This window comes from Serinus canaria, chromosome Z, assembly GCF_022539315.1.
Source record: "Serinus canaria isolate serCan28SL12 chromosome Z, serCan2020, whole genome shotgun sequence".
Taxonomy (NCBI): Eukaryota; Metazoa; Chordata; class Aves; order Passeriformes; family Fringillidae; genus Serinus; species Serinus canaria.
In genome coordinates, this window is record NC_066343.1 from 15050393 (window position 1) to 15068051 (window position 17659).

At 38.4% G+C, this 17659-nt stretch overlaps 1 protein-coding gene across 3 annotated transcripts in view; it reads right to left on the reverse strand.

The window, feature by feature from the left end:
- Window positions 1–4773: 4773 nt before the first annotated feature.
- The window catches only part of APC (APC regulator of WNT signaling pathway), a 93692-nt gene continuing 80806 nt past the window's right edge, over window positions 4774–17659 (reverse strand). For all 3 annotated transcript variants that reach the window (XM_050987204.1, XM_030237245.2, XM_030237244.2), the window contains exon 16: window positions 4774–17554. In XM_050987204.1, coding sequence (XP_050843161.1) covers window positions 10990–17554 — 6565 coding nt within the window. In that variant the 3' untranslated portion in view covers window positions 4774–10989. The remainder of the gene's footprint in view (window positions 17555–17659) is intronic.

Here is a 17659-nt window from a genome sequence, read left to right on the forward strand (position 1 = left end):
ACAGCTTGTTACTGCCATTTGGTTTGAACAATATGCATTGCCCCTTTTTTTTCCTGGGACACAGAGGTCTGAACCCACCAAAAGGGTGTAAACATAAAAATCTCTCTGCAGGACAGAGCTCTAGCAGGGTTTGAATTGAAGAACAATCAAATATAATCTTTTAGGAAGTAATGCTAAGAAATATTTTTTTGGCATTGCCACGGCTTCATTTTTTAAAATTGGAAAATAGGCTAAAACTTAATGAAAAAATACTAAAATTTACTCCATACTATTCCCTTAGATTTCTGTAGTGGTTTTAGTCTCTCAGACAGCTTGTAAAGCAGTATCCTTGATGAAATCTCCTCTGGTGCATCTCCTTGAGAAACAGTACTCTGATCATATGTTGAAAGCAGTGAACACAGCTGCAGTTTGTGAGTACCATCACTGGATATTAAGATTGCCCTCAGTCAGTCCACCAAATAGAGGGCACTGAGAAATGTTTTCTGTATTTTAATGTTGTATTATTTGACAGTTGCATGTTATTTTTTTCTTCAAATTCATGTAACTTTTAAATACCAACATATTAATGGCTTATCTTGGAAAAGAATATTTAAATTTAGTGTTGTGAAAGATACATAGTGTGTGTCAGCATTTGTGAAACAGAAAGGGTACGAAGACAAAAATTATTTTCCACATCTTTTTCAGATGGAAAAATAGTAAAAAAATGGTCAGAAATTGAGTTTGTGGAATTACAGACTGGATCACATGGCAAACATAACTGACCACACAGGGGAAGCATGGGGTTTTTTCTGCAGATCTTCTTATTACTTACCAATCTCCTTTATGGGTGCTAGAATTCACAATGTCTTGAAACCAGGATACCTAAAATGAAGCAGTGAGTAGAGACATGTCAGTTTAATCCCCATCATCACTATAGAATGACTTCACTGAGTATATGGCATCCAATCACTGCATTTGTTCTAGTGCCATAAGAAATACATTTCAAAATTGAATTCTGCATATTTCCAGCCTGAGGAGTTCAGAGGCAGAAGTAGGTCACAAAGCATTCCAGCTCAGGCACACTGTAGCTGCATGCATTTCCCAAGTATCTGCTGGCCCTGGACTCAGAAATGGAATGGAGCACTCAACACCTGACAGGTTTTAAACAATTTAAAGCAGTATGAAGAGAGGGTACAATTGCTGGTGAGGATAGGACTTGTACACATCTGCAGCAAAGCATCAAGACTCTGGATAATGCCTTTGGAGTGTAGTAGCAGGGATACTGGTCTTGGAAAGCTGTGTATAACTTGCTGAGGTTATTCCTGTGTCTGTGGCCACTGCAGTGGAGGGAAAGGGGCAGGGAATGAAAATTACACTATAAAACCCTAAAGCAGAGAATTCTGTCTCTGTATACACTGTCACCACCAAGTCAGGTGTCCTGGTTGAGACTCTGTTTTTACTGTTAATGGCTTTTGGGGAAGAAAAATAACAAAAAAAATCCCCAACAAAAACCAAACAAAAAACCCCTCAAATCTCAAAGAAAACCCTTCCCAAACAAACCAACCCAGCAACAAGAGCCCTCTACAAATATGAAATAGCAATTCAAAGTGGTTGTGATAGACTGCTGCAATTCACCTGGAGTAAATGCAAATGCCCTAACTGGAAGTGGGAGCCCAAGAAAATGGAGATGATTTGAGGTGACACAGTTTGTATGTGACACAGTATTTTACTGGAAGTGTCACATACACCTTCTTACTCAGACATTACATCCATATTCAGTTTCTTCTCACTTGAAGCTACACTCCATAGTCTAAACATACTTAAAATACCTATATAATAGTAGGACTAGTGAAGTTATTCAGGAGAAGGCAGATTTTCACCTGGATTGGTGGAACAGCTCTGTAGTGGACTGGAGATAAAACACAGAACAGGGATGTAGGGGGAAATCTTGATTTGTTCAATGGTTCAGTGAAGGGAAGGGAGCAACATGGGAAGGATTTGCTTCACAGTTTTTGTAAATAAGATTTCCAGGGGGATATTTTTAAGTAAAATATAAGGGCTAGGAAAAAAAACCACAGAACTTTAATTGTGAAAAATACTTCTTGAATTATAACTCAAGTTGGAAGTAACAGGCAGGTCTGTCCAACAGTACATTTTCAACAGCACAGAGAGAAAATGATGCTGTCTTTCATTTAGTTTCATTTTGCTGGTATTTACTTACCATGAGACTTCAACATGCAGAATTAACCACTAATTGCCACTTTTACAAGACTGTATGTGCCATTTTCCCAAGGCAAGGGGTGTCCCTACCCATGGCAGGGTTTCAGCCCAGAACTGGATGATTTCTAAGGTTCCTTTCCTACTCAAGCCATTCTGTGATTCTGTGATTTTAAATCCATAGATTGCCTTTCAGTTTTAACGATCCAGAATCCTGTCTGCTACAGTGTCATCAGAAGATAGAGGCCCATACAGAGAAGATCAACACAGCTTTCTTTATGAATCAGCAGAAGCACCACTTCTGTTCATCTCAGTGGCAGAGGACTGTAAATGTCAATAGTTACAGTTTATTTAAGGAGCATTGGATGTTCTAAAGCCACTTGAGGCTTAAATGTTTCAATCTGTGCAAGAGGCGCACCACCAAGAGCAGCTGACAAGTGGCCTTGAAACCAGCCTTACTTAGATGGTGTTTGGATCTAAAAGTCTTTTTTTTTTTTTGGATTCTGTCACCTAGACCCAAACCTTGACTTGCATGAATTAATGTAGAGCAAACAATATATACAGTGTTTCACTGAGGTCCTGAGGATAATGCTGGGCACCACACTGCCAAAATTCTATCCAAATCCCTATTAGCTGACCACAATGGAACTGGCAAAGTGGAAAACCATGGATTTCTACCCATCTCTCATTCCTTCTGATTGCAATAAGTATGGAGCTCAGTTTTACAGCCATTCTTTTTCCTTCTGTTTTAGCTTTGTAAAGCAACTGACAGCTGTGTAAATTCACAGCTGTGTACAGCCAGCTTCCAAGATCAAAAGAAACCATCAGTCATCTGTGTGATATAGTAATACATTATTTGCTCTGAATTCATAGCTTTCACTTCAGCTAGATTTTCACTTCAAACAACTCCAAATGATTTATGTTCTGGTTTTGGCTGGGATAGTTAATTTTCTTTCTAGTAAGTAGTAGAGTACTGTGTTTTGAATTTAGTGTGAGAATGTTGAAAATGCACTGATGTTTTTGTTGCTAGAGTAAGTTTCTCATGCCCTGCCAGGAAGAGAGCTGAGTGGCACAAAAAGTTGAGGGAGGACACATAAACCAGCCAAAATGATAGTTCCAGACCTTATGGCATCATTCTGAGGATATACCTGTGAAGACAGTGGGCTGGAGGCTCATGCTCAGGGATTGCCTAGGAATCAGTCAGCAAGTGGTAAGCAACTGTATTGTGACTCAATTGTTTTGTAAGTTCTCTATTATTATTGTTTTTATTATTGTTATCATCATCATAATTTTCTTCCTTTTCTGTTTATTCAACTGTCTTTATCTGAATCTAGTTTTCTCATTTTTACTCTTCTGATTGTCTCCCCCATCCCACAGGAGGGGAGCGAGTGGCTGGGTAGTGTTTGATTGCCAACTGTGGTTTAAACAATGCCACTTAAAACACTTAAAAGCGTCAAATACTCCATCACAGCTGTTCAGCTGCTCAGTGTAGTAGGAAAAAAAGGGTGCCGCAATTCCTTTTCATCATCCTAATAACAAAATACTACTAAAACCAATAAAAATTGGGAGTTTTCTTATAACTCGCTTTATGGCTTAACTTTTACATCTATTTGCATGTTCTTCCAGTTACTTGTGAACATGTGCCATCCCAGACCTTAGCAATGGTCAGGTAAGATGCACAAGTCCTTTCCTGCTACCAATGTGGTTTTTATATAGAGGACTGTTAGAGAAAAAAGGGCAGAATTAGGTTTAGCCCACCTTAATTTGTATTTAATGTAATCATAACTCAAAGTCTCCTTGTTTTCGTGATCCCTAATGATTTTAAATTGAAGGTGCTAATTATAAGCCTTAAAAAATGTTATTTTTAATAAAATGTTTAAATTTCTGGCAATTTTCTGCACATAAACAAAGACTTAAATGCATTTTCTTTCTAGAACAACTTGAAAATCAGTCCTCAAATTAGAACTCAATATGAAAAGTGGTACAACTGTTAGAAAACAAGGGGTCTTAGTAATCAGCAACAATGTACTTTTTAAAATTTAAATACTTTTGTGAAAGTCTAAAGTGAATATGGGAGTGTAAAATATGTATGCAAATATAAATATATATGTGTATGTGTGTTGGGAATTAATCAACTTAGGTCCCTTAATTAAGTCTAATCAGGGACTTAAGAATTCATTTTTTACAGGAAAGAAAGATCTTTGTAATTAGTCTCTGCTATGCTTTGAGTCATAATGAAATAAGCCTTGTGAAACTTTTGTAAGTAATAGAGGGATTATGGAATTATACTGTGTCAGAACTAGATTTTGTTTTGTGCAGTTTCTTCTAAGGTGAAACATGGAAGAGAACAAAGAACTCTACAGGTGAACCAGGTTCTCAAGCTTCTTTCTTCCACTTATTTATCTGAAATGCAAGTATCACTAAATGAAAATGCATGGGGGTTTTTTAGAGCATCTGTTCTGATCTACTGAATTATTGAAGTGTCTTAACAACAAATTCCTCTTTAAATGAAATCATATTTGTAATACAGTGGACACCTAACTTTCAGTAGTAGCCAAGAAAACAATTCCACTCTGAGAAGGTGCAATCAGGAGGAAATTTTATGTAACACTGCAAGAAATAAATAAATTATGCATAGCAAGACTAAATTCAGAATAAGTATACTGTGAAACAAAATACATTAGAATAATTGAAGAAAGAATTAATTACAGAGTTAGGATATAAACAGTAATGCATCTCAGGCAGAAGCAAACAACAAAATTGAAGGAAAGATAATTGTGGGCCAAGTTTGTTCAAGAGAAACAACACTTACAGGTGGGCAAATTGATCTGATCTCACAGGATGACAGTTTACTTGCAGAGAACCAGCACAAGCTTTATTCATGTTAGATCCTACCAGAAAGGATGGCATTAGATATACTGTTTGTTTGTATGGCTTGAGCTCTGGACAGAAGTGCATTTTTACTGAGGGAACTAGCTCCCTCTGCATCTTCCTGATATTCTAATTGCAGTTCTACAGCCACTCAAGCAAAGGATGTTTTCACAAACAGCAAAATTCAAATAATTTCTTTAAATCTTGAAGTGGCAGAAATTCACTAATACATAAGCCTGTAACTGTGTGGAAATTTCCTAAGAAAGGTAATTTGCAAAACTGCTAGGGAGGTATTCCCCAATCTTAGAGTAAGTAAACAGCATATCTAGTAAACTGAAACTTCACAGCAGAAAATTCATCTTGGCATCACAAGTTAATTGACACCTGCATTAAATATGTTGTGAACTCTTAAAGCACCACACCAAATTCCCTTGCACTTTCAATATGTAACCAAACACAACACACGTAAGCAGTTAACTTACCATTCTGACTAAAAACTCAACCTTAGCTACATAACATTCTCTATAAACACATTTACAGATACAAACTGTTATTCTGCATATAGGAAACTATGATGCAGGAATCTTATTTCTACATGTGATCTGAAATGAAATTAAAAGTGGGCATCTCTTCTGGTTAAATGTCAAAGTGCAAAGGAGATGGCTGTGGAACCAGAGAGTGAATACACTTGGGTAATTTGGTATCAAAAAGGTCCTCAGAGTTTTAAACATATGGAAAAAGTCATGCTTTACATTAACTGACACTTCACTTCTGATTCACAGCTTCATTCAAATCACACATCTCATCAAGAACAAAGCTGTCGCACAGGTGGATCCAACTTTGCAAGGCATTACAGTAGATGTAGGAAGTTATATTTAGGTGGAAGCCTGCACGTGATTTTTAGTGACGCTCTTATGGCTGTTTGTACTATTTCATGAAAACTAGATGGGAAAAGACATTTGGGAGGCATCTAGTAAATGTAGTAACTGTACAACTTCATTGTACAAAGAGTCCACCTAAACATTTTCCAGATCATTCCTACAATACTGACCTCATTTTGAAAGGGAGATGTTACCTCCCTCTTCAAGCCTCTTCTAGGAAAGCAATAATTGCAATTAATCTCTTCACTGGAAGGATTTACTGCATTGATTTTAATATTGCAAATCTAAGAACAGTCTCCCAGAAGTTTACATGTGGTAGACTTTTTTTTTTGGGGGGGGGGTGTATTTTTGATGAAAAAATGTATCTTTTCCACATCCATATACTGATGTAATACTTCTGAAGTTAGTTGTCAGAATTTCCAGGATGGAGGATTTACCCGAATATAAGGTATTTAAATGCAAAGCACTAGAGGCCATTAGGCAAAAATTCAGTTAAAAAAAAAAACAAACCAAAAACCCAAACCAAAAAACCAAAAAAACCCCAACTTCAGTTTGCTTTTGCTGGGTCAAAATGGGTGAAGGTCTGAAACTTGGCACATAGGCTTAAATTGCTTGTAATGGCTCAATCCAATGGCCTATAAAGTAAACTATTCCAACCTCTTTCAACCAACTCTAGCTGTTTTATTTACTTTTGTGCTGGCTCAGGTGGTACATGTCCAACTATGCACTGAGCAAATTCAGCATATCCAAGCAGCACTAATCCTACTAACCCCATCAGGGGAGAAGGTAAGAGGCGAGCAAGTGAATGGTCATGTAAGAGCCAGGATTCGTAGCCAGAAGCATGGAATGGAGAAGAAAACCTCTTTGAACAGCACATGCCATTTCTTCAGTTCTAGAAATAGTATGGCTTGTTATCCTTAAGAAAGAGGAAGCTAACACAGTTATCTTTGTTGGTAATATCAACTTCTATTGAGGGGATCAAGGGGATGGACTGCTATGAAGTACTCCAAAGTAGACATCAAATAATTCAGTTTTCAGATTATCAGGCAAAGGTTATGCAGTTTTGTGGTCTACCGGTATATTTCAAAATAATGCCTCATTAATTTGTGCATAAGCTGTTTTCTCTGGTATAGCTTATGTAATTTACTGAAAGTACATCCCTAGGACAATATGACTCACTCTGAAACTGTCCCTTTTATCTCCCTCCTCCTTTACCAAAGACAGTGCAGCTAACTTCCCAAAGCCATCAAAGGTATCTGTCTACATTGAAAAATACTGCAGCTTACTGACATTTATAGCATAAACTATATTTGTATTCTGCAGCCAAATCCTACTTGAAACAATACTCCAGTCTCATCTGGAAACTTATGGCAAGGCTTTCAATTTTTATGCTGTCATATCTGACAGAGCTGTGAGTATTACCTTTAATCCTTCAGGAGAAAATATTCTCAATAGAGAACTGCACATGAAAAATAGAAATAGATTAATTCCCCTTTAAAGACTGCAATATTTAGTCAGAAGAGCTTACACAGAAATTGAGCAGTAACCTTAACTGTGGCACACTGCAAGAAACTAAAATGGAAGCACATTTTAAAAAGTAAACTAATTACAAACTGTGGGAAGGTCAGATCTCTGCTTTTCACACCAAGAGGACAAAGCTAGAAGACAGTCTGAAATGAGCTTCATGAGTTATTTTTCAGTATAAACTGATTTTTAAGTATACGTTTGGTATGCACTAGATATGATAAGCTAATTCAAATACAAATAAAGGTCTGAGCATAAGTCACAAAAAATTCTACCAAAATTGGTAGAAAGAAAGGCAGTGCATCCCAGAAGAACAGTAAATTAAGTCTTGGTTTCCTTAGCTCCTTGCTATTCTTTGTTTTGCCTTGACAGAAATAATGTCCTCTTACCTGCTGTGGCAACTTCATACAAATAAAACCAAGGAACGAGAGGTTATCTTTAGCAGCATAAATCAAATCTGACTATTGTGACTCTGACATCATTAACAAAATCCAAGACCAAATATACTTATTGCAACCATTTTTTGTATCTTTGATTTTAAATTTCTGGGATCTGTTTTTTAGTTAAGCTTAAAGAATATAACTTTATATCCCCATCATAAATCAAACATCATGGATGTCTTTAAATATTCTGAAAGGCTCTTAGTGGATACTAAGTATTTTAGATAAAGAATCAGAGAAATGTAGATCTGGAAGAGATTTCATAAGATCACCCATCTCTGCACACAGGCAATATGAAATATACTACAGTCCATCCCTATGAGATGTTTCATAAACCTCTTCTTAAAACTTCTATAATGGAAATTTAACAACTCCCATGGGAAGCATATTTTAGTGTATCACTACCCTTATAGTTGGAAAGTTTCTCTAGCTTGTCTTTGCTACAAATATAGGATTACTTAAGTGGATACTAAGAGAAACTTTCCAATTATAATGATCATGAAGTATCCCCAAGTCTATATCAAGAAGCCACTATAATTTTCAAAGACATTCTGGTGTTTGATACGCACACAGTTATTTATAGTTTCACGTTATCTTCTGATTAAAAAACTGATTTCAGTTGTTTTTCAGTAACAGAACTGAAACCAGAATTTCTTTTCTGAGACTGAGTTTACCTTTAATTCTTTAATTGACAGGACAAATATGTAATGCCAGTGTTAAACAACTATTCTGGATTATGTAGTATATTTTTGTATTAGTTGTTAAAAGCCCAGCACAAAATAATGATAAAAAAGAAAAAAATCAAAACATTTACAAGAAAAGTGGTCTTTCATTTAAAACTCAAGGGTGGAGTTCCATATCTACTCCAGCAGGAAGTCCTGACTTTAAACACACGACATAATCTGTTTCTATCTCATCTTTAAAAGGACACTAAATATTCATTCATATTAGAAGTTTAATGAAGATACTTGTATGCAAAATATTTCAAATGCTAACACAAGGAGTGCTGCTTCTTAACAGGTTCACGAGGTGATACAGGAACATGGCATGTCTGTAAGAAAATGTGACAGGAAGCAAATAACAAAAGAGCAAGTAAGATACCACTTCTGCCAACAGGTGTTTTTGGTACTGGCTTCTATATAAATTGACTTCTGTCTTATGATAGTGTCTTGATTTGTTTTTAAATCAGTGCATGATTTATAATGAATTCAACTGATTCATTTCAGTATCAGAAGTGCAAAAGCCACAGAAGTGATACACTCTGCAACTGTGTTAAAGCTACCATAAAGGTAAATTGCTCTATTTCAGGTCTTCCTGAAATCAGGGCATTCTGACATATCAGTTATTTAGAAAGCTACCTTTAGAACAATCCAGTTGAGATACAGTGAAACTGATATACCATTTCATTTCATGGTTTGTTTAAACATGCACAGAATGGTTAATGTTCTGTTCTCTCATGTTACTACTCTGAAGTAATCCTCATCTAAATTCAGACTATATTTATATTTTTAAAGCACAAATCTGTTTTTTTTCAGCATTGTTCTAGCACAATCTATATTTGCATCAAAAAGGCTTGAGGCAGCAAATGTCATGTTTTACATAAAATTCTTTTTCTACTATGGTAACAAATTTCTTGCTGCCATGGGATTCTTGTGATATTCTTCCCTTCATAATTTTTTAAAAAATAAATAAATAAAAAAAAAAAACAACCCACAGAGCGCAAATAGAAGCAAAATTTCATCTTATAGTCATTATTTCACATTCTACATTATATCCCCAATCAAAAAATGTTTTGTTTTACAAATATTATTTGTATAGATACAATATTGTTTCAGGCTTGCAGTCATGAGAACAATTATACTGCGTGGCTACTGGAAATACCCTGCCTTTAGCCTTGTTATGCACCTGAGATGTGTGAAACTGTTTCAATTACAAATATATTACAGAAGACCTAGGGCCTGATCCTGCAAATGTTACAAGCATCCTACAACAGCCATTTGCCAGTGATAAGGAAGAACAGATATTGGAGGTGCAGGATTATCCCAAATCAGGCCTTAAGTGTTAAGTGCATACAACCACATTATATGGTGACATCTCAAAGCAAAATCCTGTATTTTTATGTAATGCAGAAGTAACACACACAACTTACATATAGTAATAATTTATTCTGAAATGTTCATTTTAGTCTCTGTTGAGACATCACCCACGTCTCATTAATAAAAGAGCAGCCATCTCACCTCAAATACCAGAATATACAACAAGTTACAGCATAGCAAAAAAATTCTACCTACTTTAAGATTAAATCTAATTCAGGTAAAATAATTTTGTTCAAGGTTTTACAGTTACACAGTTGTTTTTTTGTTGGTTTTTTTTCTTTTTCAGAGCACAAAGAAAGTGTAAATTGTTACACCATAACTATCTATGCACATTATGTGACCACAGAAATGTTAATCATTACTTCATAAAATGAACCATCAGTTCCATTCATGCAGAAAAGCAGGCTAGGAAAAGCTTGTTCAGCGGAAACCATATTACTGTGAATTTCACAGCCACATGATTAATTATTGGGTTAGATGAACTCACAAATACTAAACATGAGTATATTTTTTTGCATAAATAATACCAATTCTTCCCTGATGTAGTTTAGTTGGTCTGTAATCTAGAAATTATTGGAAAAGCAATATGACTGCATCACTTCTATTGTGCTATTCTATGATTTCAATGACAAGCAATATTCAAAGGATTATGGGATGAGATGCATGTTAAACATGGGAATACATGTTAAACATACTGTACAAATACACTTGCTTTAGCAATTTTATTCCAAACTGTCAATCAATATTCCTGCAAAATATCACCAGTGGAGACAAAGTATACTATCAAATATGGCTTCCAGAACAAGGACCATCTAACAAGAATCAAAGCTATATACAACAAATAAAAACAAACAAACCAAACAAACAAACAAAAAAAAATCAATCCCCATTTTTTTTTTTGTTTCATTTGAAACAAAGTTTCTAAGTAGCTGCTGTATATAATACATCAGTTTTTTTGTTGGTGTTTTTTTTTTGTTGCACTTAAACAGAAGTTACCAGATAAGAGCCAGAGTGACGTTTAGGGCTTTGTGTTCCACTGGAGTCAGTGTTTTCAGACTTGGTGTCACGTTTCTTGGTGCTGTTATTCACTGGGGTTGGTATCTGTGAGGGCCGAGCAGAGCTATTGTCCACGCTGCTCTTCCTGCGGCTTGGGTTGTAGTTGAAAGGAGTCACCCTTGCTGCCACAGCACCGATGGGGGAGCTGTGCTTGCTTGAGCTACTGGAACTGAATGGAGTACGCTCGCTAACAGTACTTTCGTTAATTTCTGGTGCAGGAACGGGATTATTCTGCAGAGGCTTTGTTTCAGTGCCTTTCTTGTCTTGACTGTCTATCTGAAAGAAAGAGTTTAGACGGTTTTCTAAGCCAACGGTACGAACAGGAACACCTCCATTCCCTGGCGTTTGCTTTTCTTGAATCTCTTTAGGATCTTTACCATTCACACTCCCTTTCTCTGAAATACTGTCAATAACAGGGGGAGTATTTCCAGTTGGGGACCTTCCAGATCGAGGGTTGTTAATTGGGCAGTCCTCTATCCTCACCCACACATCCTCTGTCTTAGAGACAGCTGGAGCCATCTGATAGATGAGGGTTTTGGAATCAGAGCCATTTGTGGCACCTGAAGAAGAATGCTGAGGATCATTCATTATCTGAGGAATTTCATTTTCTTTTATTTTTCTCCAAGTACCTTTTGCTGGTGCTTGGCTTTCTTTACTTTGCTTGTGTCCAGGGAGAGAACCTCCATGCTGCTTTTCATCTTCACTTTTTGCCTTTTCACTGGATTCTGAAGAAGCTGACAGGATTGAGGAGGAACTTCCAGTTCTCCGCCAAGTGCTTACACGAGGAAGTGATGAGGAATGCTTACTGTGCTCACGCTTCCATGTCCCTGATCTGTTGATCAGCAGCCTAGATGGACTCTCAGAATGGGAACGAGCTATGTCATGACGCTTTGCTGGTCTCCCATCATATTCTATAGTAGGGCTCTGATTAGGGGCTAATTTTCGCCAACTGCTACTCTGGGCAGGTGAATGAGTGGATAAAGACATATCAGGAAGAGAAGGACTTAGAACTGGGGTCTGTAGTTGGGATCTTGTGGGAGAATCTGGCCTGGAAGGCGACAGAGATTCAAATGAAGCTGACTCTTCTAATTTCCGTCTCAGAGTCGGGCTCGGAGCCTCTTTAATAAAAGTTGACTGACGAACAAGAACAGGTCTCTCAGATCTGTCAGATTCACTTCCACTAGACTTTGTGGATGGCATTCTGGATAGGTCAGTCTTTTTGTTTGATCCACCAGTGCTGAGAGTTTGGTTTAACCCCTTTGAAGCAGATTCACTACGCGGAATGCTACTGGTACTCTTAGGTAAGGCAGTTTGCTTTGTAAGGTTTTGCTGGCTCATCTGCCTGCCTGGTGGTGTGTATGACATTCTACCTGAACTTGAGGATTTAGTTGAAGCTGTGCTGGGAGATGATGTTCTTGGCAACTGTGATAGTTTGTTGGGAGGACTGATACCATTTCTTCCTGGGGAAATGGAGTTTCGTCCAGGAGATTGCAGAGGTCTACTTAATGGCTGCTGCTGAGGTCTAGAAGGAGTGGAGTCTCTAGATCCTGATCTAGAAGGTCCTTTACTTGATCCACTCTGGTTCAACCCTGATGGCTGCCTAGTCACAGGAGCTGGCTCAGGCTTCACTGATGATTTGGCTCCTCTTGGAGAACTAGTCAAACTTTGGCCTTCACTGGGACTCTTGGAATTCATGTTTTTGAGTGGGGGTCCTTTTTTGGAAACAGGACTAGTACTTGAAGAACTATTTCGAACTCCTGGAATATGAATCATTGTTCTACCACGTGAAATTGAAGGCACACTTGTCTGTTGTGGTTGCTTCAAACTTGAAACTTCTGAATTAGAACGTGCTTTTCCTGTGATCATACTTTTATATACTTTCTTCCCCCCTTTGATTCCCCTACTTTCTGATTCTACTTTTTTAGACTCCAGTGTACTCTTCTCTCCTGGCTTAATAATTCTTGGACCTTTATTACTAGTGAAAGGTTTTTCTTCTTGGTCTGGGGTAAGATGAAATGGTGACCCTAAAGAAATACCAGATTTTAATGAAAGGATAGAGTCAGAGTCTGATGAAGCTTGTCTAGACAGTGATGCAGCAGCCGCAGCTTGATGCAAGCTACTAACTATAGAATTTGCACCTTCTTGTATAGCTTTCCAGTCAAAGTTTTCCGAATCAGGTGAAAAACCATGTTCTGAATCTGGCCTCTGTATCTCTCTTAAATCCAGTGTTAAATCTTCTGCTAGTATACCACCTGTGTTTCTGGAATTATTTTTTTCACCATCACTCTTCATTCTTGAGGGCTTTTTCTTTTTAGGCATAGCAGAACTAATGCATTCCTGCAGAAGATCATCTTCTGAGTCAATGCTAAGAGAACTCAAAGAGCTGTTTCTAGAGAAGCACACAGGAGTATCTTCAACGTGAAATGATTTAGGTGCATAACCAGAAGTCTGTGGTCTGTTGGATTCCACTTGTGGCTCAGGAGCCTCAGGACGTTTTGCAGGTTCCCCTTCTTTGTTGTTATTGTTTTCCTGATCAATATCACTGAGGGAGCTAAGAGATGAATTGCGAGAAAAACAAACAGGTGTGTTTTCAATAGCAAAATTCTGCATTTTCTCATCTGTAGCTGCTCCTCTGTCTGGAATATCTTTAGTTGACTGAGGAAAAGTTTTTGTCTGGCTTCTGCCTGCTGGGTGTTTTTGACACACTTGTGTCCTGTTACTTGGCTCTTGATTTGAAGACTGTTCTGCGTTAGAGCACTCTTTACTTTCAATTTCCTTTCCTTCTTTTCCTTTTCTTAATTCTGCCTTCTCCCTTGAAAGGTCAACATCATCATCATCAAAATCTAAAGAACTCAGGGAATCATTCCGTGAAAAACAGTAAGGAGTTCCCTCAATAGGTGTATAATGATGAGGGGAATCAAATGCAAAGCTTCCTCTTACACGCTCTTCATTATTTGGCAATTTGTCATGAAACTCTCTTGAATTATTTTTAAGGTTCTGTTTCTTTGCATCTCTGTTCTCTGGATAGCCTCTTTCATTACTAGCATTGCTTTTGGGTTCTATGCTTTTTCGCACACGTGCTCTGTATTCATTGTTTTGGGAAACAGGCTTTACTGGTGATGTTGGCTTCTTTTTCTCACCTTCTGGTTGGTTTTTATTACTTGGAGATGAAGATGCCTGTTGAATTTGATCCATTATCTTCTTCACTCTGAAAGGTTTGTGACTTTTTCCTTTTGGCATAGCTGAGTTAATGCACTCAGCCAGAATATCACCCTCTTCTGTTTTGTCATCATCCAGGCCAAGGGGAGTCACAGCTGAGCTTTTTGCTCTCTGAGAATCATCAGTACTTCTGCCTTCTGTAGGAATGGTGTCCCGCTTTTCAAACTCCCCTGACTCTGCTCCCACACCCACATTGTCTGCATTGGCCAGCTCACTTGGGGGGGATTCTATTGTCAGGTCACTCAGAGATGTAGCTGTTGAAAAATTTATTGGTGTACCCTCAACACAATACACCCGTGGCATATCATCTCCTGGTGTAAAAGTTACGTGCTTTTGTGATTGCAGTCTGCTTTGTGAAGGCAAAAGTTTGTAAACTGGCAACTGGCTGGGCTTTCTGGCTACAGGAGGAGGTATTTTTGGAGCAGACGCTTGAGAAGGCTTTTTGGTTTTACGTGAAGACTTCGTTGGCATTGCAGAAATAATACACGCTTCCAGTATTTCAATATCATCATCAGAATCATCCAGAATGTCTTTTTCTGCTTCAGCTGGCTTCTCTGGTTTCTTCTCCTGGTTATCCTTTGTATCATCTGACTGTTCAGGTTCTGCTTCATTTCCATGCTCGTTTTCATGAACTGGAGGCATAATTCTTAACTCTGCATCCTTCTGTATAAATGGCTCATCAAGGCTAAGAGCACTCAGGCTAGAAGAGCAAGAAAACCCATCCGGTGTGCTTTCTGTAGCAAAATGTAATAGTGTATCAGCATCTGGCAGTACCTGAACTCTCTGAACAGCTGCATTTACAGCTGCCTGTCTAGGACCAGGCTCTCTCTTCTCTGTAGTGGTTGCTTTTCCTTTAGGTACCTCTCTTTTAACTTGAACTCCTTGAGCAGGTGGTGGTGTTTTACTTCTGCTTGGAGGCATTGTTTGTCCAGGGCTGTCTGGAAGGTCACTGGGACTTATAATACCACTTACTATTCCACTGCAAGGCTCACTTTGAACTGAACTAGCAATTGAACGGCTTTCAAAACTATCCAGGGAACTTACAGAAGTACATCTGCTGAACATGAGTGGTGTTTCCTGTACATAATGTTCTGGTGGGCTTTTAGGAGTTTGGGCTCCACTCTTCGAGGGAGATTTGGCACCTGAAGAAAATTCAACAGCTTTATGTCTAGAGGAATCAGAAGGAGACAAGCTAGAAGTCTGAAGTCTAGTCGATTTTGTTCTGATGTGTTGTGCTGTTGATGTGATTTCACTTGCTGCACCTTCTGTAGGTAGAGCCCCACTGTTCTCCTTCAGTTCTGCAATCTGCAGCGTGTTATTGGCATCTGTGCTACGTGTGGATTGATCACGTCCTATTTCATCTTCAGCTGATGACAAGGATGACAACGAGCTACACCTTGAAAAACATATTGGGGTATCTTCCACACAGTAAGTTTGTATAGTTTCCTGATTAATAGAGGGAGCCTTACAGGAGGCGTTCTTCTGTGCATGACCACTTCTGCTCTGTGCAGAGCTTGGGTGAAGCTGGTTCTGCCTCTTTGAACCAGTTGAGGGGGTTGATGTGCTTCCACTGCTTGAGGGAATATGGTCAGGTTTATTGAGTTGCACTGAAGTTGTCTTTGGAAAAGTAAAAGATGGCTTCTGAGAAGGTGCTGGAACTTCTGTTGAATATTTTAAACTATAATCAATAGGCTGATCAACATGATGTTCCTCTTCATTGTACTTTATGCTGTAATTAGTTGGTCTGTCTTCCTCTTCATGTTGTTCCTCCTCAGAATAACGTTCACTATAGTTGGTTGGCTTATCATCATCATAATCATCAACCTGGCACAAGGACTGGTTTACTTTCTGATTCATTCCAAGAGTTGGGCCTACTCTGTTCTGATCTGAGCCGCTGGATCCTCTTGATCTAAAGGAAGAAACACACTCCTGCTGTCCAAAAGGTGTCTGATATTTCAAGTGTTTATCCTCTCCACTTTCAGTATACACAGGGTAGGCTGCATTTTGGTTCCTTGACTGTCTTTGCTCATTTTGTTTCATTTCGTCTTCTATTATATGCTTAGGCCTTGCCCATCTTTCATTCTGGGAGGGACTTTGCCTTCCAGAATTTAACTGCTCATCTGAGTATTTAAGACTGTAATTAATAGGAGTGTCTAGTTCTCCATCATTGTCATCCATGTGATTTGCACTATGAATCTTGTGTGCCAAGTCAGCTGGATATTGGCCATAACTACAGAATTTGCTTTCATCATCTTCGGAGTAAGACTCAATGGAAGGTTTCATCTGGCCTCTTTTACCATAGCCATCACTGCTACTGACACTATTTAAACTATCATTTGAAGCTCTTTTGTATTCCATTTTTGTATAAGGCACAGGACATGTCCTGTTTGAGTTCTCGGATTTTGGAAAGTATGTATTTGAGTGAGTATGGGCAGAGGCTGATCTCCTCTGGGCATTTCTCTCTTCTGTCAAACAGTGTATTTCAGAAGTGGAACCAGAACTTCTGTCTTCCTGTGGAATGTGCATGCTTGTTACTTCTTCCATAACTTTGGCAATCTGAGCTGCAGCAGTAGAAATCTGCATTCCTATTCTCTTAGAAGAATTTCCAGTACTCTCTGCAGCTTGATGATAAGTATTTAAACCTACTGTTCGATCCCTTTCAACACTCCTGTCTTTCTCAGACCGAGAATTTTCTGCATTTCCTCTACTGGAAGATGAGGAGCCAGGCAATACCGTAGTATTTACGGTATATGGTGAGAGCACAGTCATATTGCCAGCATTAAAGCTCTCTGACCTGCACACCCCATCATCATGGCGACTGGCATCCAGGACATACTCACTGTATATGTTTTGTTTATGTCTCTGCTTATTGCGGTGAGATGCTTTCGGGCTCAAGTTATCAATGTTGTCAAAAGTCTCTGATAAATGCTGAGCATCTAATTCTGCTTCTAGTGCCTTTTGCTTTCTGACATGGAGGGATGGGAGGCTTGATCCTGGAGACATAATGTTGGCATCTTTGTACTTTGCTGGCCTGTTTGCCATAAGGTTCCGTAGAGCTGCAGCACTACCCATGGCAATCATTTTGTGTTTTGAGTGAATCAAGTTTTTCAGCATGCTCACGGCTCCCATGTCCCACAGCGCCTCCTGATCCTTTGCATTTCGAGCAGAGAGATTCCACAGGGTCCCACATGCGTTACTAACTATTGTCAAACTGTGTGACTTCAAGTGTTGTAACAAGGTTTGTAAGCAGCTGTTCTCTCGCAAGATTTGCCTGGTGTTGAGTAATTGAAAACAAACATCTGTAAGTGGCATTTCAAAAGGATATAAGACAAAGCAAAGCAGAAACTTATTATTCTAGAAATTAGAATTTTACCCT